Source organism: Chionomys nivalis, chromosome 4 (genome assembly GCF_950005125.1).
Source record: "Chionomys nivalis chromosome 4, mChiNiv1.1, whole genome shotgun sequence".
Taxonomy (NCBI): Eukaryota; Metazoa; Chordata; class Mammalia; order Rodentia; family Cricetidae; genus Chionomys; species Chionomys nivalis.
In genome coordinates, this window is record NC_080089.1 from 44,746,846 (window position 1) to 44,767,681 (window position 20,836).

At 47.5% G+C, this 20,836-nt stretch overlaps 2 protein-coding genes across 4 annotated transcripts in view; one reads left to right on the forward strand and one right to left on the reverse strand.

Annotated features, from left to right (window-relative positions):
• Pcsk7 (proprotein convertase subtilisin/kexin type 7) overlaps nt 1-14,502 on the forward strand; it is a 27,470-nt gene extending 12,968 nt beyond the window's left edge. For both annotated transcript variants that reach the window (XM_057766393.1, XM_057766394.1), the window contains exons 13-17: nt 10,785-10,941; nt 11,653-11,747; nt 12,541-12,634; nt 12,899-13,016; nt 13,299-14,502. In XM_057766393.1, the coding sequence (XP_057622376.1) occupies nt 10,785-10,941; nt 11,653-11,747; nt 12,541-12,634; nt 12,899-13,016; nt 13,299-13,664 (830 nt within the window). In that variant the 3' untranslated portion in view covers nt 13,665-14,502. The remainder of the gene's footprint in view (nt 1-10,784; nt 10,942-11,652; nt 11,748-12,540; nt 12,635-12,898; nt 13,017-13,298) is intronic.
• Nucleotides 14,503-14,778: 276 nt separating this feature from the next.
• Tagln (transgelin) lies at nt 14,779-20,836 on the reverse strand. 2 transcript variants are annotated; one of them, XM_057766402.1, is made up of 5 exons: nt 20,758-20,836; nt 16,463-16,633; nt 16,161-16,338; nt 15,669-15,771; nt 14,779-15,335 (listed from the first exon to the last, which is right to left on the reverse strand). In XM_057766402.1, exons 2-5 carry the CDS (start codon nt 16,619-16,621, stop codon nt 15,191-15,193), a joined length of 585 nt encoding a protein of 194 aa, XP_057622385.1. In that variant the 5' UTR covers nt 16,622-16,633; nt 20,758-20,836; the 3' UTR covers nt 14,779-15,190. The 2 variants fall into 2 exon arrangements, with proteins under 2 accessions (XP_057622385.1, XP_057622384.1); XM_057766401.1 differs by having other exon boundaries at nt 16,442-16,633.

Below are 20,836 nucleotides of genomic sequence, written 5' to 3' on the forward strand. Positions count from 1 at the left end.
AATGCGAGACTTTGGTTCTCAGGCTCCTCCAGAGAAAACCAGATGCAGTCTCTTAGGGGTGAGACAGGCATAAGTATAGGCCTCCGGGCTAGGGTTGCCTACTATCCTCTTACTCCAATGACTTTCCTTTATAAGGTCCGTATGAAGGAGTAAAGGGAATCTTCTAAGCCAGGGGGTGTGGTTGTATGTTGAACACAGAGGTGGAAACCCTTCTAAGAGAAACAGGAAGCTAGATGAAGATGTTTTGCTCAGTGACCCTCTGCCTGCATGGTACTTATGATAGAACCCAGTGCCTCATATATGTTAAACACATACTCTGTGATTAAGCTATACGCCAGCCTTTCTATGTTCACATTGCCCAGTTGTTCCTACCCTTAGCCTCATGGACCAATTTTTTTCCCTTGAGAAATTTTGACAAGCAGAGTTATTTGCTACTTTTTGAGAATATTGAGGTATGTTGTGCCTCACTTATGTCAAAACTCTGTCCTTATTTTTCCTGTGCCCCTTGAAAGTGCTCCAAACAGAGACATGGTGTCTAATAGAAGGAATGACCAAAGGAGGAGGGACCTTGGGTGGGAGGATAGGGCAGCTTCCTTCCATGAGGCTTCAGTGAGAAAGGTTGAGTGCCTTTCTCCCTAAGCATACCCCACTCCTGCCAGTTTCCCTGTGCATAGAGGGAGACCTAGGGCCTAGGGAACACATTTTTCTGTAAAAGGCATGCTGTCTTGGGAAGGGCAGAAAACATACCCAGGAATGTAGTTCTGGGAAGCCCCTGGCCCTCACATACTGTCTGTGGGATTGTGAGCCTTTTAACCTTTACGCCATCCAGGGCTGTTTCCTGCACTTGTATCAGATGACCAAGTAGACTTGGAGGGTCAGAGACCTCTCCAACTGTGTCATCCTCTGCTTCTCATTGTCCAGGGAATGTTGCCGCTAAGTCCGACATCTTCCATAGGTTAGAAGGCATCTGGCAATTGCTTGTTGGTCACTAGAACATGGAAAGGATAGGTGTTCTGATAGAAAGAGTAGGGTGTAGGGAAGTGAAGACAGCGGGATGCAGAAGAGGGAGGTAAAGATCCCGGAGTCTGACTAGTGGAATCCTTTACTAGGGTGGTAAGCAGACCCATCTGCCCACTCCGAAAGCCAGGAAAAGAGACTTCTTGCCCTGAATACATTCAACCCTCGATAGAACAAAACAGAGCAGGTATAAGCCTGAAGACTGACTGGTGGTTGAAAAAGTGCAATTCACATGGTACTGAACTGAGCAAGTCAGCCACCAGCAGTCTAGACACCCATCACCTACCATCCGGGATGGTCCAGATACCTCATCCCTGACAGCTACAGATATAACAGCCCCTTATAGCCCTTATAGCCACAGATAGCACAGACCCTATCCCCTAGAGCCAAGCCATAGTCTTCAAGCAAGATCAGGCTGACTCTAGGTCTGGGGCTGGAAGCAAACTTTTTTTTTAAAAAAATATTTATTTATTATGTATACAATATTATTTCTGCGTGTATGCCTGAAGTCCAGAAGAGGGCACCAGACCTCATTACAGATGGTTGTGAGCCACCATGTGGTTGCTGGGAATTGAACTCAGGACCTTTGGAAAAGCAGGCAATGCTCTTAACCGCTGAGCCATCTCTCCAGCCCTTTTTTAAATGTTTCTTTTTTTATATATTTATTTATTTATTATGTATACAATATTCTGTCTGTGTATATGCCTACAGGCCAGAAGAGAGCACCAGACCCCATTACAGATGGTTGTGAGCCACCATGTGGTTGCTGGGAATTGAACTCAGGACGTTTGGTAGAGCAGGCAATGCTCTTAACCTCTGAGCCATCTCTCCAGCCCCTGGAAGCAAACTTTTTGAGAGGCAGAGGGAAGCTGAGCATGATGATACCTGTCTGTAATCCTAGCACTCGTGTGTCAGAGGGCAGGAGAATCACTGCAGGTTCAGCTTGGTTTATATAGTGAGTTCCAGGCAAGCCAGGGCTGCAAAGAGAGACCCTGCAGTCCCAGAAAAAAAGGGGGGAATGGAGCCAGGCAGAAGGAGCTGAGCATCCAGACAGTAGCAGAAGAGGTGAAACAACCTTAAAGGGTTCAAAGCATTGTTAATAAGGACTTTTAGCCATAATGGAGATGTCCAGATGTGTGCAACTATTGAGTCAGTTGGACATTTCAAATGTAGCTAGTGTGACCAACAAACTGAACTCCTCCTCCCCCAAGACAGGGTTTCTCTGTGTAACAGCCCTGACTGCCCGGGAACTCATTCTGTAGACCAGGCTGGACTCGAACTCACAAAGATTCACCTGCCTCTGCCTCCCGGATACTGGGATTAAAGGCGTGCGCCACCACCGCCTGGCATATTACACAACTTCTTGTCGTACCCCACCACCACCACTGTTTCCTCCCTCGTCAGAGCTGCTGTGTTGTTTGACTTCAGCTCCTTCCTACACATGATTTCTCCATTTAAATCATATTCTGATCCCTCATGAAATAAGTAGAAAGGATAGAGATATCATAGCTTCTACTAGATTATGGAAACAAACAGAGTTTGGTAATTTCTGGATAGAGGATGAACGGTTAAAACGGAAAAAAAGAAAAATAAGAAACTTGCCGAAGACAATAATATTAATATGTGATATAGAGGATGACCATTTTCTTAGAGTTTCTAGTGCTGTTAAAACACTGGTCAAGGCCAGGTAGTGGGGGCACACTCCTCTAATCTTAGCACTTGGGAGGCCAAGGCTGGCGGGTCTCTGTGAGTTCGAGGCCAGCCTGGTCTACAGAGCGAGTTCCAGGACAGACTCTAAAGCAACAGAGAAACCCTGTCTCGAAAAACAAAAACAAACAGACAGACAAGACAAAACAAAAAAACACTGTGATGAAAAGCAGTGTGGGAAAGAAAGGGTTTATGTCAGCTTGTAGATTACACAATGGGGGAGGCAGAGGCAGGTGGATCTCTGTGAGTTCGAGACCAACCTGGTCTACAGAGCTAGTTCCAGGACAGGCTCCAAAACCACAGAGAAACCCTGTCTCGAAAAACCAAAAAAAAAAAAAAAAAAAAAGATTACACAATGGAAGGGAAGTCAGGGCAGAAATCTGGAAGAAACTGAAGCTGAGGCCACAGAAGAATACTGCTTAGGGGTTGCTCTGCATGGCTTGCTCAGCCTGGTTTCTTGTATAACTCATGACCACCTGTCCAAGGGTGTAACTACCCTCCTGCATGGGCTGGACCCACCCACATCAATCAAGAAAATACTCCATAGGCCAATCTGGTGGGGATATTTTCTTAATTGAGGTTCCCTCTTCCCAGATGACTCTTTCTTGTGTCAAGTTAACCAAAAACAAACAAAAAAATAAAACCAGCTAGTGTTCAAAGTAGTTGTCAATTTTAGGCATTAACTTATTTAATTCTGCTAGAAATAACAGTTTACTCACATGCTCTACCACCCAGGTCCCAGGTCCCTATCCACAGAATTAAAAGTCGGATGTATGCTATAGGTGTACTATATGCTATAGGCGTACTCTGTGTGTGTGTGTGTGTGTGTGTGTGTGTGTGTGTGTGTGTGTGTACTATATGCCTTTAATCCTGACATTTAGGAGGCAAAGAGTTCAGCCTAATCTATGTAGGAAGTTTCAAGACAGCCAGGGCTACATAGAGAGACCTCGCCTCAAAAAACAAAGCCAGGCAGTAGTGGCACACGCCTTTAATCCCAGCACTCAGGAAGCAGAGGCAGATGGATCTCTGTGAGTTCAAAGCCAGGCTGGTCTACAAAGTGAGTTCTTGGACAGCTAGAGGTACAATAGGGAGACCCTGTCTCAAAAAAAAAAAAGTCAGATGTAAGGATCAGAGTGGGGATGAGATGGGAGCAAAAACCTGAATGTAGCATATCACTGTGTATACCCATTTTGGATTGAAGTTCTTTTGAAATTCTGCTCTGTGATACTCCATAGCCACCCATCACTTCGGGGCTGTCCTCCACCTGTACAGTGGATATGCTCATCTGTAGATTCCCAAGTCACAGTGTGGTGCTACCTTTCTACCAATCTATTGCATTAACATATACCATCTTAACTCCACTGTCACCTCTTAAAAGCTAGCCTACTGCCCAAGACTCTCCTGCTTTTATCAGTGCTATTACCACTTCCTAGGTCCTGGCCTAGTAGTTCTAGAGTTTTTAGTCCCTCTACACATCACTGTTCCCAAGGTCTTCTGCTTTTCCCTCGCAGTTATTTTTTTTTCTTCAGTGGAGTCTCATGACTGATTCTTTCAAATCCCTGGGATCTGCTTTGTACCTGGCACTATGTTCTAGAGATTTAGCGATAAGACAAGTCTACTCCCTCCTGCAGGCATAGAAATAGTTCCATGTCATTTGATAGACTCAATGTAGGGGTTTTGAGAGCTCAGCAGAGACACCTCATCTGGTACTAGGGAAGACAGGAAGGCTCAAGGAAACTGCTCACTAATGTGAGTTTTGCCAGTATGCTAGCCAGAAGAAAGGGTGAGAATAGAGACACCAAAGCAGCAGGAACAATGTAGTCAAAGGTGTCTTCAGGGAGCTGCATATAGGTCAGGATGGCTGGAATACGGGCTATAGGGAAAAAGAAAACCTAGAACTAGAGTGTCAGGTGGTGCTGCATGTGCCCTGGTTTAGCCCCTATACTTTGTTTGTTTGTTTGTTTGTTTGTTTTTTGAGGCAATGTTCTTTGAGTAGCCCTGACTGTCCTGGAACTCACTTTGTATACCAGGCTGGCTTTGAACTCAGAAATGTGCCTGCCTCTGCCTCCCATATGCTAGGTTTATTTTTATTTTTTTTTAAAGATTTATTTATTTATTATGTATACAACATTCCTCCATGTATGCTTACATGCCAGAAGAGGGCACCAGATTCCATTATAGATGGCTGTGAGCCACCATATGGTTGCTGGGAATTGAACTCAGGACCTCTGGCAGAGCAGTCAGTGCTCTTAACCTCTGAGCCATCTCTCCAGCCCCATAGGCTAGGTTTAAAGGTGTGCACCACCACCACCCAGCTTTCACCTTACTTTATCTTGAAATCTACAGGGTCTTTGAAATGGGTGGCCCTCAGGGTCTGGAGCAAGGGTGTTAAGGAAAACTGGAATATTGCCCAGGCCTCATTTTACACATACATACAGAAATCCTTACTGGTGAAATGAATGATCCCTACCTGGGGAATCTCAGGAAGTGGAAGAAATGGAAGTCATTTAGGAAACAGGTCTATTGGCCATATGTTGATAATTTAAAATATTGCCGGGCGGTGGTGGTGCACGCCTTTAATCTCAGCACTCGGGAGGCAGAGACAGGCGGATCTCCATGATTTCGAGGCCAGCCTGGGCTATAAGAGCTAGTTACAGGACAGGCTCCAAAGCTATAGAGAAACCCTGTCTCAAAAAACCAAAAAAAAAAAAAAAAAAAAAAAAAAAAAACCAGCTAATTTAAAACATTCATTGTGAAAATGTATAAGGAATTGTTCTTTGTTGTGACAAATACTCTAAAACCAAAGGACATTTAAAACTGTGTGTGTGCAGCTGACCTTGGTGGTATAATCCCAGAAGGCTGAGGCAAGAATACAAGTTGTTGCCTGTGGGTTGCATAGCACATTCAAAGCCAACCTCCCTGGGCAACTTAACAGCTGTAGTAGTTGAAGAGATGGCTCTGTGGTTAAGAGCAGGTACTGCTTTTGCAGAGGGCCTGAGTTTGATTCCCAGAACCCATGTTAGGCATCTTAACAGCTTCCTGTAAGTCATGGGCACTTAAATTCATATACCAACATACAAACATATGTACATAATTTAAAATTAATAAAATAGGGGTTGGAAAAATAGCTCAGTAGTTTCAAGGGCGCTGGCTGCCCTTGAAAAAACTCAGATTTGGTTCCCAGAACCCATGTGGCAGCTCACAACAGACTGTAACTCCAAGATAAGGAATCTGGTGCCCCCTTTTGGCCTTCATGGGCACCAGGCATACATATGGTACACATACGTATAGGCAAATACTCATACATACAATAAACTTATTTTTCTTTTTTTAAGACAGGGTTTCTGTGTATAGCCTTGACTGTCCTGTAACTTGTTCTATAGACCAGACTGGCTACAGACTCAGACATCCACCTGCCTCTGCTTCCCAAGTCCTGGGAATAAAAGCTTGTGATACCATATCCAGCATAGTTTAACTCTAAAATCTTTAAATCTTTTTTTTTTTTTTTTTTAAATGCTGAAAGTCAAGCATTAGGGGCTAGAGAGATGGCTCAGAGGTTAAGAGCCCTGGCTCCTCCTCCAGAGTCTTTTTTTTTTTTTTTTTTTTTTTTTTTGGTTTTTCGAGACAGGGTTTCTCTGTGGTTTTTGGAGCCTGTCCTGGAACTAGCTCTTGTAGACCAGGCTGGTCTCGAACTCACAGAGATCCGCCTGCCTCTGCCTCCCGAGTGCTGGGATTAAAGGCGTGCGCCACCACCGCCCGGCTTTATTCTTTTTTTAATTAAAATTTCCGCCTCCTCCCGTTTCCCATTTTCCTCCCCCTCCTCCCACACATTGCCCACTCCCCTCCCCCTCCCCCCTCCTCTCCCCCTCCCCCCACTCCATTCCCCCTCCCTCTCCACACTGAAGAGCAGTCCAGATTCCCTGCCCTGCGGGAATTCCAAGGTTCTCCCACTTCTATCTAGGTCCAGGAAGGTGAGCATCCAAACAGACTAGGCTCCCACAAAGCCAGTTCATGTATTAGGATCGAAACCTAGTGCCATTGTCCTTGGCTTCTCATCAGTCTTCATTGTCCGCCATGTTCAGAGAGTCCGGTTTCATCCCATGCTTATTCAGTCCCAGTCCAGCTGGCCTTGGTGAGCTCCCAATAGATCAGTTCCACTGTCACAGTGGGTGGGTGCACACCTCGTGGTCCTGACTTCCTTGCTCATGTTCTCCTTCCTTCTGCTCCTCATTTGGACCTTAAGAGCTCAGTCCGTTGCTCCAAATTGGGTCTCTGTCTCTATCTCGATCCATCGCCAGATGAAGGTTCTAAGGTGATATGCAAGATATTCATCAGTATAGGATAGGGTCATTTCAGGTTCCCTCTCCTCAGTTGCCCAAGGTACCAGCTGGGGACCTCTTCCTGGACACCTGCGAACCCCTCTAGAGTCAAGTCTCTTGCCAACCCTAAGATGGCTCCCTTAATTAGGATATATATTTCTCTGCTCCCGTATCCACCCTTCCTATATCCCAACCATCCCATTCCCCCAAGCTTCCCCCATTCTCCCCTTCTCACGTTTCTCACCCCATTTCCCCTTAGCCCCATGCCACCTCACCCACAAGTTCCCAGTTTTTGCAACCTCCTTAGCGATAAGGGAAATGCAAATTAAAACAACTTTGAGATACCATCTTACACCTGTCAGAATGGCTAAAATCAAAAACACCAATGATAGCCTTTGCTGGAGAGGTTGTGGAGTAAGGGGCACACTCATCCATTGCTGGTGGGAATGCAAACTTGTGCAACCACTTTGGAAATCAGTGTGGCGATTTCTCAGGAAATTTGGGATCAACCTACCCCAAGATCCAGTAATACCACTCTTGGGAATATACCCAAGAGATGCCCTATCATATGACAAAAGCATTTGTTCAACTATGTTCATAGCAGCATTGTTTGTAATAGCCAGAACCCGGAAACAACCTAGATGCCCTTCAATGGAAGAATGGATGAAGAAAGTGGAATATATACACATTAGAGTACTACTCAGCGGTAAAAAAACAATGACATCGTGAATTTTACATGCAAATGGATGGAAATAGAAAACACTATCCTGAGTGAGGTATCCCAGACCCAAAAAGAGGAACATGGGATGTACTCACTCATAATTGGTTTCTAGCCATAAATAAAGGACATTGAGCATATAACTTGTGATCCTAGAGAAGCTAAATAAGAGGTGAACCCAAAGAAAAACGTGTAGTCATCCGCCTGGATAGGGGAAGTAGACAAGATTGCCGGGCCAGAGTCTTGAATTTAATTCCCAGCAACCACATGGTGGCTCACAACCATTTTTTTTTTTTTTTTTTTTTTTTTTTTGGTTTTTGGTTTTTCGAGACAGGGTTTCTCTGTGGGCTCACAACCATCTTAATGAGATCAGGTGCCATCTTGAACAATAGAAAGGGCTTAGAATAAAGCTTTGGTGGAGCACTTAGCATACAACAGGCCTCGGGTCCAAACCCAAGTACCTCAAAAGGAAAATACATGCTGTGCTTTTTGATAGAAAGATGCAGAGGAAACAGAAAGACAGCTTTCTCTAGAAGTCTGATAGTGAAGGAGTAATACTATGTAATACTTCTGTAGCCTTAATATTTGTTAGGTGCTGTTCTGTACACTTGAGCTATACTAATAATCCTAGGGCCAGGTCCTGTTACTAGCCTGAGTATATAGATAAAGCAGATAACTCAGTTTTCAATGCTAGGAAGTGATAGCTAGGATTTGAGCCCAGTAGGTGTCTACAACTGGTTGTTTCTTTGTTTTGTCGGTTTTTAAAATTTTTTATGTGTATGAGTGCTTTGCTTGTTTGTATATCTGCGCCCTCATGTGTGCCTAGTGCCCTTGGATGCCAGAAGAGTGCACTTAATCCCCTGGGATTGGAGTTGCAGATAGTTGTTAGCAGCTCTGTAAGTGCTGAGAATTGAACCCAGCTCTCTGGACCACTGAGCCATCTCTCCAGCCCTTGAGCCCATGCTTTTGACTAGTAGGCAGAGGGAAGTGAAAAGTGGTAAAAGGGCTTATGCATGGTTGGTTTTTGTTGTGGGAGGAAAGATACAAGGAGGTGAATAACTGGGCTGGTGTTTTGACTCTTGCCTAAGTTTTATGAAAAGGACAAGAAAGCAAAGGGAACTAGAGATGTAAACAGAGTGTTGGTATAAAAAGCCGTAGGATATTAGAGAACCAGGAAACAGGAATGGAAGGGCCGCTTTCAGACATGGTAGGACAGATGAATTTATGTACCCAAAGGCAAGATGGGTAGTAACCGGTGCTTTCCAGGAGTATGGGTGCCTTTCATTTTTACTTTGTTCATCCCTTTTCTAACATACCTTTGACTAATGTTTATTTGTTATGTAATAAGCACGCCCATAATGGCAGTTACTAAACCATGCTGAAGTTAACCTGCTTGGGGCATGCTTTAGTAGTAGCTGGGTGACTTGGGATGGAGAAAAGTAAGTTCTGACCTTGGTGGTTCCTATAGACATCAGTTTCTTTTTTTTTTTTGGTTTTTCGAGACAGGGTTTCTCTGTAGCTTTGGAGCCTGTCCTGGAACTCCCTTTGTAGACCAGGCTGGCCTTGAACTCACAGAGATCCGCCTGCCTCTGCCTCCCGAGTGCTGGGATTAAAGGCGTGCGCCACCACCGCCCGGCTAGACATCAGTTTCTTAGTGGTGAACCAGAAATGACACTCAGCCAGGAGTGGTGGTGCACACCTTTAATCCCAGCACTCAGGAGGCAGAGGCAGGCAGATCTCTAAGTTTGAGGCCAGCCTGGTCTACAGAGCAAGTTTCAGGACAGCAAGGGCTACACAGAGAAATTCTGTGTGAAAAAACAAACAAACAAAAAGAAAATGTAAATCCCTTCTCATCTTAACTCCCCAAACTTCTCACTCTCTGTCTTCCTTGTCTGTAAAATTAAGGTGTCACTCTTTGTCTTGCATGTTAGGAAAAGATACTTTAGGAAGAATTATATCTCACTGCAGTCTAATCTCTTAGTCACCAGTTGAGTCTCCCAGTTTTTTAGTTAAAATACTCCTAGATTTGTAGAAAGTTGCAAAATAATGAGCATGTAAATCTCATATACCTTTCCCCAAGGTTAATGTCATATAATTATAATATCAAAGCCAAGAACCTGATATTGGAACAGTCCATAGAACATGATTGGTCTTACTAGTTTGCATGCATTCAGCCTCTGTGTGAGAGAGAGACTCTGTATGTATATAGCTCTGCGATTGATCACGTTCACTTTTGTAACCACTGCCACAGTTAGGATCTGAAGTGTGCTGTCACGGGACTCCTTTGTGTTACCTCTTTATGGCCGCATGAACCCGTTTCCCATGAGAACATCTGTTCTCTATCTCTGCAGGTGTGCTACTTAGAGTTACAGAAGTGTAATTATGCAGTGTAAATTCTTTTGAGATTAGCTTTTTCTTTTTTTTTTCCGAGACAGGGTTTCTCTATGTAGCTTTGGAGCCTGTCCTGGAACTTGCTCTGTAGACCAGGCTGGGCTAAAACTCAGAGATCTGCCTGCCTCTGCCTCCTGAGTGCTGGGATTAAAGGCGTGCGCCACCATTGCCTGATTTGCCATTTCCCCTTCTAGAATGTCCTCTGCTAGTCTGAGTTGATTTCCTTATTCAGCATGTCTCACTGCTGTGTGCCTTACCTCATCTAATATGCCCCATATCAATTATGCATATCATTTTTCTGTTTGCAGACAAAGGCAGGGACTTTATGCACTTCTCTTTGTATTTGCTACATCTCATGATATACCTGCAATGTGGGAGGTGTGTGGTGGATGGGTTTTAGATGGATAAATGATGGGGTACTTATATCATCTTGACTGTGTTGTCTCCCTAGCTAGACCCAAAGCTAGATGGGAACTTGACTGCATCACTGCATTCTATTTGCTAGTCTACATTGTACCAAAGATGTTTATATGTGGCTTCAGTGCATGCGTACCTTTGTATATGGTGGGATGAAATGAGGGCATAAGTGCTTATGGGCTGGTTTCCCAGCTGCCAAGCCTGACTTCCTACAGTCAGCAGGATGGACCTGGAAATGTCGGGGCTGAAGACCCTGGAACATGTGGCAGTGACAGTCTCCATCACTCACCCACGACGTGGCAGCTTAGAACTGAAACTGTTTTGTCCCAGTGGCATGATGTCTTTGATCGGCGCGCCCCGCAGCCTTGACTCGTATGTACACCTGCCCATAGCCTCCTGAGTTTTCTTTATAATAAGGGCTTTCTCAAGAGGATGCTGACACTATCTTAAAACACTGCACCACGGGTGTCCTTAGCAGCTGATTACCATGGGCGATGCTTTATTCAAGTGTTTATAACATACTTGCATTGTATTCCTGCATGGGTTTCTCTAGTCCTTTGGAAAGCTAAGTGTAGTAGTATGGCTGTAGTTGTAGCACTGGGGAGGGTGATAAAATAGGAGGATCATGAGTTTGACACCAGCTTGGGCTGTCTAGAAAGACCCAGTTTCAAAAGCGAACAGCTGAAGGTATGGCTCACTTGTAAACATTAGTTCAGCATGCAAGCCTCAAGGGCTAGCAAGGCAGAAAAAGGAGCAGCATATACCATAACCCAGCACTCAAATTGTAAAGGTGGAAGAGGAAAGAGTTCAAGAGCAGCTAGGGCTTTATAGCAAGACTTGTCTAAAAGAAAAGAAACTTAGATCTGTGGATTTCCAGGCCTGTACTTTCTCCAGGTTGTCCTTTACTACACACAAGGAAATAAGTTCCTCATACCCCAAGATCCCAAGAACGGGATGGCACTTAAGGGCTTCTCACGGCACCCTCCCAAATGCTTATAGTTAGTTCCTTATGTGTTTCTGTTCTGGGGTAAGGTTAACTGTCTGTGCCAAGCCATCCATGTGTTGTGCTTTGCTCTTTCCCAGGGATCCTAATGGCTTCAATGACTGGACCTTTTCCACTGTGCGCTGTTGGGGGGAAAGAGCAAGAGGCGTCTACAGACTGGCCATCAGGGATGTAGGTGAGCCTTCCTGTCTTACACTACCATGTCCCCCTTGAGTTTCACACTCCCCACAGGAAGTGTTCCATGGGTAATATAGGTAGGGTTGCTGTTGGTGAAGATGGCACATGCCAAGAAGTATGTCCTATCCTAAAAGTAGGCATTGTCCCTAAATGCCTCATGTATATCCCTAAATGCTCATTTATACTGCCTCTATATTCCTTGGAGAAGTGACTGATGCATTTTTCCTCAGGATAGCAACAAATATTCCTTGTTGAAACCACATTTCAAGCCCTTTCACATATAACCATCCTTCGGCCAGCCCTGATAGGCAGGTAAGGGCAGGACAAATTTTCACCATTTTGCTTTTTAGAAAAACTGAGGTCCTTAGGTTTGAAGTGACTTGTATAAGATCATGGTAGCAGTGAGAGTTACAATAGCAAGAAAACCGACTATCTGCAGTATCAGCATGGAGACTGGAAATGGAACCCAGCCTTTCCAGCTGGTTCCAGTCAGGTTAGGTATCCACTTGACTGGCAGCTTTTGAACCTTTAATTTAATAGAAGGACTTTTTTCCTTTGAAGGAAAATCCCAGATGAAACCCCAGATTATGGAAGGCAAATGCAAAACACTGCTTTCCATATGCCTTCAACCTTTCTCTTGTGTCCCTAGGGTGCCCTATGAGGGGGTCTGTGGGACACAAACTGTGGCAGACTGTGTGGTCTGAATCCCCTTGGGCGGATGGGTGGGCCAGGCTCTGCTGTTCTGCATGGCCAACAGTACACAGCTCATGACTACCCACTTACTGCCCTAGGAGATGAGCCGCTCCAAGTGGGCATCCTCCGGCAGTGGCAGCTGACCCTGTATGGCTCTATGTGGAGTCCAGTAGACATCAAGGACAGACAAAGGTAGGTATGACTGCATCCATCAGAGGAGAGAGAGGGAGACGGCTCCTAAGGGTTGGGGAAGAGGTGCCACCGAGGGAGCCCAATCTTCTGAACCCCAATTGTGCTTCAGCTTAGACCAATGAATGACAAGAGTCATGGGCCAGGAACCCAGGGTACTTCTGCACTCCCTGCTCTGGAGCTTCCCTCCCTCTTCAACTATAAGATAGAGGGCAGATGGTATAGGTGCCATGTTGGTAGCGTGTCTTTGTCTTTTCTTTCCTTCAGTCTGTTAGAAAGTGCCATGAGTGGAAAGTACCTGCATGATGACTTCACTCTGCCTTGCCCACCGGGGCTGAAAATTCCTGAGGAGGATGGTTACATTATTACCCCTAACACACTCAAGGTATAGAGACCAAAACTCCAGCTATAGCTTGTCAGGGCTATCCTGGGAGGTTTGGTCCTTGGTATTGTACAGGTGAACTGGAGAATGAGGGATTTGGAGGACATGGGTCCCTAGCACTACTCCTAGCCTGTTAGCTCCCTCATTGAGGACAGTACCTATATGTGAGAAAGACTTGAGCACTGGTTGGGTTGGGAAGGGTCCCGAGAAGTGAGAGACTCCCCAGGCTCATGCTTCTGGGCTAGAGCCTGTTGCTAACACTGTCAATGTTTGGCTTTTCCCTAGACCCTGGTGCTGGTGGGCTGCTTCACTGTCTTCTGGACCATTTATTACATGCTAGAAGTATACTTGAGCCAGAGGAACATGGCTTCCATCCAAGGTTGCAGGAGTAGACACTGCTCCTGGCCCCAACAGAGCCAGAGCTCCAGGGAAGTGGGGACAGAACTAGAATCAGTGCCTCTATGCAACAGCAAGGACCAGGATGGAGTGGATTCAGAGAACGGGAGTTGCGCTGCCACCTCTGGCTTCCTGGCCCCAGAGCTACTCGGTGAAGGGGACTGGAACCTGTCCCAGAGCAGTAAGATTGTCCAGGACTGTCCTCAGTACCAGCCCCCAGACCTGCTCCAGGGGAAGGATGGACAGATCTGCTGACCCCAGGGCCCAGAGTCCTCCATGTGCAACAGGCTCTTTCTAAAATTGGTGATGAGGCTTCCAATCATGGATGCTCAGGAGAGAAATGGTCCAGGCAGTGACATCTGGAACCCAAGAACTCTGAAGCATTCTTGGTACCCCCAGGAGGGTGAGGGCCATCAAGAGCAGTGGTAGAGGACTGGTGCTCATAGGCTCTTCTAGCTGAGCTTTGCTGATGAGCCTTGGTACCCACATCAGGCAGCCCTTGATCTCACCCCTCTGAGGCTGGTCAGTGACCTAGGCCACCAGGATCTCCACCCATTCATGAGTTATACAGGTGCCTGTGTACCCAGGAGCGCTCTCAACAGAAGTGTCCCTATACAGAGGGCCCAGAGGAGAGCTGCAAGAGCCAGGGCATGCCTGGAAGAAGCTGTCTTCGTTACCCTTTGCTGTGCGCCTGGTCCGAAGCCAACCTCAAGCCTGTCCCCGTCTCCTTTGCACCACTCCCTTCCTGCTGAAGGAATGGTGAAGCTCCCGGGAGACATGAGTCCCAGCACCCCTGCTGCCTCGTTGGGGAAGTTGTCCAGTAGGACTGCAGAGAGCTGACACCAGTGTTGTCAAAGACAGCTTGGGAGCCACTGCCTGTGACCACCCTGTCTTCCTCTGCAAAGTGCTCAGGGAAATGGCCTTCGTTCCTGAGGCCAGCTGTCTGCCTGACTTTTCCTCCATTCTTGGCCTTCCCCTTCCCCTCTTCTGAGCTAATTGTTAATCTGAATTTTTTAATGCTTAAGATTTGATTTTTACTTTTCACAGCAACATTTTGTTGAATTTTTTTCTGCACAGCTTTTCCAAAATAAAAACCAGAAGTATAAAAAAATCCAAACAGTTCCACCACTTCCCACCTCTCCTCCCTTCTGCATCCCCAAAGCTGTTGCAGGTGGCAGATCACTCCTGTTCCCCACAGCCCACTTCCTCTGAACTTCTGGGTCTGTGGGGCCTGAAAAGTCATCCAGAAGACAGTGGCCAGGAAAAAATGAACCCCGGGTGCAGGGCCCCCTGCCCCCTGCTCTAGTTTCCTGGAATAGAAACAGGAGAGACTAAATGAATCACACTGCCAGCCAGGCCTGAGAAAAGATGGATGTATATATATATTTTTTTCACTTTTGAAATTCAACCCAAAAAATATTCCAGGAAAAGATGGAGAGGCTGGGCTGGGTCTCCTTCAGATGGCATTTGCTACCAAGGACAGTGGGCAGCTGGCCAACACCCAGGCTACCCCAGCCCACTTCTCCCTGCTTACTCCAGGATGGGAGAGACAGTGGAGGTGGGGGTGCAGCTGGGAGCAGGGGCCAGGGGTGGTGGCTCTGGGGTAAGAAGCTGGGCTGAGGCTGGGGATAGGTGGGGGTTCCCATGTGCAGTCATCTTTGCCCGGTGACAGCCTTGAAGCTGTCAGGGCTAAGAACCTACATAGGTGTGGGTGTGGCAGGCTAAGCAGGACACTGCAGCCAGGTATCTGGGAAAGGCAGGCTCGGGGCTGGCCTTCCCTTCTAACTGATGATCTGCCGGGGTCGTCCATAGCCTGTCATGCCAGCCTGTGAGGCCCCTCTGTTGCTGCCCATCTGAAGGCCAATGACGTGCTTCCCCTCCTGCAGTTGACTCTCCGTGAACTCCCTCTTATGCTCCTGGGCTTTCCTAGAAGAGAGGAACCAGGATCAGACTTCCTAGAACTTGGTGTTCTCCAACTGTCTTTGGATCCCTGTCACTTCATTGTTCAGCCCCATTCCCTTCCTGTTTTTTCTGTCTTTCCTGAGTTTGGCTGGTGGTAGTAGTTAGGGAGTCTGCTAGAGTTCATGCTGGTAAAAAGCAGGAGTTCAGAAGTAAGACCCCCTTTCCCCCAGTCCAGGGCCTTACTTGGGACCTTCCTGGCTCTGCTGTACCTTATCTTTATCATGGCTGACCAGCCCAAACCACCTCCAGCTCACAAAGGGACCCAAGCTTAGGAACAGGGAACCAGTGGCCACATACTTCATAAACCAGTTGGGATCTCCACGATAGTGTCCATCGTTCTTGGTCACAGCCAAGCTGCCCAAAGCCATTAGAGTCCTCTGCACTGCTGCCATGTCTTTGCCTGTGAGAAGGGTGGCCAGGGAACCAACTTCAGGACCTCAGGACCATATAGGCAAAAAATCTGCCCCTGACTCAAAAATGGTCAAACCAACAGCAAGTGCCCCCAAATCAAAGAGATTTCAGGAGACCCTACAGTAAACCCTCACTAGTGTGGTGTGGTATGATTTTTAAAATGTGTACAGTTCTAGGATCCAGCACAGGCCCTTGTGCATATTAGGAAAATGCTGTACCTCCAGGCTGCTGCCCCTGTTGTGTGCTCTCTTGGCATAGCTTGTTCCTGCTATGTACACATCAACAGAGCTGGTTGTGGCATCTTTTGATATTCCCTCTCCCTGCCTGAGATTCTTGCTCACCACTAGCCCACTGGCTCCAGCCCATTTTCCTCTGTACCTTCAAAGAGGTCGACAGTCTGGAACATGTCAGTCTTGGTGACTCCATAGTCCTCAGCTGCCTTTAAGAATTGAGCCACCTGCTCCATCTGCTTGAAGACCATGGAAGGCGGATTCTCAGGCACTTTAACTGGCTTGGAACCATCAGGATACAGGCTGTTCACCAGCTTGCTCAGAATCTGCCAGGCACAGAACACAGCTGGATACTCAGCTCAGGGTCTGCCCCACAGCTTGCAGAGTGGCACACACATCCCCAGATCCCCTTCACAAGGTGCCACTCACCACGCCATTCTTCAGCCACACCTGGAAGCCCAGACGCCCACGATCTGGGCGGCCCACATCAGGACCACACTGCATTACAATCCACTCCACTAGTCGCTCCTCCAGCTCCTCATCATACTTCTTCTCAATTTTGGACTGCACTTCACGGCTCATGCCATAGGATGGACCCTTGTTGGCCATGTTGAGGCAGAACTAAAGCAGACCGTGATGGAGAAGAGAGAATGACAGGTCAGCAAATAGCTTGGCTGCACTTGAGCTAAGCAGGTCTTTAGCTCTGTAAGGGGTTCTCGGGCACTGTATACACCACCGCATACCAGCTAGGTCAGGAGTGTCCACCTACTGCAAAGGCCCCTCGACGTGAACCTCAAGAAACAAGATTAGATAGAGCAAGGGTCTGTCAACTTTTTATGTAAAGAACCAGAGAGTAAATATTTTAGATTTTGCAGGTTATATGACCTCTACTATTGAGTGAAAACAGCGTACATGATACGTAACCAGTGTGTGCCAATAAAATTCTGTTTATAAAGACAGACAGTATGGGGCTGGAGAGATGGCTCAAAGGTTAAGAGCACCGCCAGCTCTTCCAGAGGTCCCAGGTTCAATTTCTAGCAACCACACAGTGGTTCACAGCCATCTGTAATGAGATCTGGTGCCCTCTTCTGGTGTGCAGGCAGAACACTGTATACATAGCAAATAATTTTTTTTTTTTTTTTTGGTTTTTCGAGACAGGGTTTCTCTGTGGTTTTGGAGCCTGTCCTGGAACTAGCTCTTGTAGACCAGGCTGGTCTCGAACTCAGAGATCCGCCTGCCTCTGCCTCCCAAGTACTGGGATTAAAGGCGTGCGCCACCACCGCCCGGCCTAAATATTTTTTAAAAAAATAAAAAACCGCCGGGCGGTGGTGGCGCACGCCTTTAATCCCAGCACTCGGGAGGCAGAGGCAGGCGGATCTCTGTGAGTTCGTGGCCAGCCTGGTCTATAAGAGCTAGTTCCAGGACAGGCACCAAAGCTACAGAGAAACCCTGTCTCGAAAAACCAAAAAGAAAAAAAAAGAAAAAACCTGCTGGTAAGCTACATTTCACTTATGGACTATCTTGACAACCTCTCGTCCGGAGGCAGCCTTCCTCCTCTCTTTCCTCATTGCTTTCTTCTCTTTTCAGTTCAGGATGGAACCCAGGGCTTCACATATGAACGAGAAGTCCACTGCTAAGCTTTGTCCTCAGCCTTCTCTTTGTTTTATAGTTTGTTTGTTTTTGCGCGACGGGGGGTTGTTTTTGTTTGTTTCTCAAGATAGGGTTTCACTGTGTAGCCCTAGTGGTCCTGGAATTCTGTAGACCAAGCTGGCCTGGAACTCAAATCTACCTGCCTTTGCCTCCTGAGTGCTAGGATTAAGGGCGTGAACCACACCAATGCCAGGCTTGTTTCCTAGTTTTGAGGCAATGTCTCAGATGAGCAGGCTGATCTTGAACTTGGGATACTCCTACCTTAGCCTTCTGAGTAGCTGAAATTAAAGCCCCCACATCACCTGGTCTGCCTAGCTAGAACATTCTTTGCCAAGACTAGCCAGAATCGCTCTAGAGAGTTCTTCCAGAAGCTCCCCAAATTAAGCCAGTGGTATCTGTCCAGCTGTCAGTTGCCATCAAGTCTTTACCCTCTGACCCAGAAGCTAGAAGAGCAAAGTTCATCCCCCATACTGCAACTGACAAAACCACCTGGTAAAGCCACCAAAGTCCCAAGGGTTCCCACAAGGCAGCCGCATTCTCAGAGAGATCCAAATGAGAGAGCATTGGTGTGCCCATGTCAGCCAGCTCTGGCTGTTGCAGTGGTTGGAGGAACCAGTTAGGATTCTGCAGTCAGAATACTCCTGGGATATCCCAGGGCCAAGCATCTGCCAGCCAGAGCATGGGAAGACTACCCTGTTTGGCAGCTGCTATCCCAAAGGCCTAAGCCTGGCAGCCCTCAGAGGACCCAGACATGGAGAAGGAGGAAGGCTGCAGGAGCAGAGCAGACAGGCAGATCCCTGGACAGATACAGTCATGACTGGAGCCAGACCCTGTCAACAGGGGACACCCTAAGTGAGATGCCATCTGTCACAGTGTCTGAAAAGTTTCCAAGCCAACCTCTGGCTTCAGAGGGGATATAGGGTGGGAGGAAAATTGTTTGAACATAGAGCAGTTGGCCAGCCTCCCATCTCCTTTGCATGAAAATCGAGGCCCTTTCCCCATCTCCATCATGGAGGTGGTGGGGAGCAATGGTGTCACATGGCTTTGGTCCCAAGCAGCTGTCAAACTCTGGACATCTTGCCATCCTTTCCCTTTCTAAGTTATGAGCTCCCAGGTTGTAGAGTGGGGCTAACCTTCGCTGTCTGTGAACTATATCACAAAACTGCCTAGAGATGGTGCGTGCGTGCGTGGGTGGGTGCTTTAACCAGTGAGTTTGTTTACACAGTAAACCGAGCTGCTCCCCAGCCCCCACTACCTTCTCCAAAGCATTCCCTGAGCCCTTCACCAAATTTAAGAGAAAAGAAAAACCAGAAGATCTCATCTAAGTGCAACCACAGGGGCACCTCTCTTCTGGGAAGGGGTCCTCACAGAGGGCATGGCTGTCTGAGTGTCCGTCTTCCAGCTAGGGTGGGACTTAAAGGTCTGGTTTCTGTTGGGAATTGTAAACAGCTATGCCTCTCCCATACCCACTGTGTGTCCTGGTCCTCTCTAGGACTGCTGGGACAAAGAACCACAAAAAGCCACAAAAGGGAGCCTTCCTCCAGGCCTCCACTCAGCCTCTCTCCCATTGCCCCACCCCAGCAAGGTCCAAGCGCCTGATTCTTTCTATCCATTCCCTACCCTGTTTGTGTCCTCCGCTGCCACCTACACAGGGCTGGGACTGGAGGAAAGCATGGGAGAAGGCCCCCACATGCACTTCTCAGTCTCCAGGAAGTTCCAGACAATATAAACTACAGGTCCAAGAACAAGCCCTAGCAACAAGGGCACACACCGCAGCCCTGACATCTCTAAGTTTGGATCAGAGCTCTGGGGATTACATGTGCCCCTCTCCCTCTCCCACTCAATCCCACCCCTCACTGCCCTTCTTCCCATCTCTCCTGGTGTCAAGTCTGAAGTAGAAAGTCCCAAGAAGTTCCTCTGAGGAGTAGAGGTCAGGTGAGGACAGGAAGGCAAATAAGAATAAAATACAATGATATATGTGTGCAAAGGCCACAATGAAACCCATTATTTTGTATGCTAACGAAAAAAATACTAATAAGAAAAAAATCCTTCAAGTTCTCCTCTTGGAGGCATTGGGGGGAGGAGAGAAGGAAGATGGAGGTTTGGCAGCCCACCAGGGCATTTCTAGACAGAGGTTACAGTATAGAACACCTGCATGGCACTCACCTTAGATGCCTATTGCCATGGCTCCTGCCAGCCCTTCTTTCTCTCCAGCAGGCAAATGAGGAAGGTAGGCAGTGGAAAGGAGCCTCAGACTAGCAGGCACCCAGAGAAACCAGCAGAACCAGGGATATGTCTGATCATGGTTCCCTAGTCCTCATCACCACCAAACAACAGTAAGAATGAGCATTTCTGCATCCCTGGGGCACACCTCAACGCCAGGGTACCAGAAGAGCAGTCCTACTGCACAGATGTGGCACCATCTCGCTGCCACCCTTTAAACAGCCCCATGCAGAACCACCAAGACCCTTTGGAAAGGTCAGGGGTCCCGGGCCTGCCCACACAGGCAAAGCTCCTCTGCCTGTCTCCTCTGCCTGCAGTGAACAGTGTCCGTGGGAAAGCAGGCCCTAGATAAGCCTCTTCTGAAGCACTGAAGTTCTGTGGGGTTAGGGGTATCACTCAGTGTTCAGTGGTCTAGTGCCTGTCTGGCATGCATGGGACCCTGGATTTGATCCCCGGCACTACAAACAAATAAGATCTTCAGTCCTCCACTGTCTCAGGGGCTGCCAGCAGTGGGCTGTTGCCACAAGTAAACTCACCTTCTTGGACGGGAGAGGAGAGAGAGAGAGAGAGAGAGAGAGAGAGAGAGAGAGAGAGAGAGAGAGAGAGAGAGAGAGAGAGAGAGAGAGAGAGTTGACCCAGCTGCTGAGATGGGAGCCTCCCTCTCACCCCAATAATTTCCCCCACTGGTTTTTATTCCCCATCCAAGTCACCCTGGGCATTTTAGCCAGACTTTTTGACTAGTTTAAAACAGTTAAGGGAGCCTGGGGACCCAATTCCATTCAGCAAGTTCGGGGGACTAGAGGAGTCCAAGCTGAGACCCCAGCCCTGTCTGATGACACACACCCCCCGCTGGGCCTGTCCCTGGCACTTACAAGGCTTGGTCGTTTCTGGGCTTGAAGAAGAGCAGCGTCAGTGCCTGGGCTGGGCAGACGGGATGGGGCGCCGGCTGGG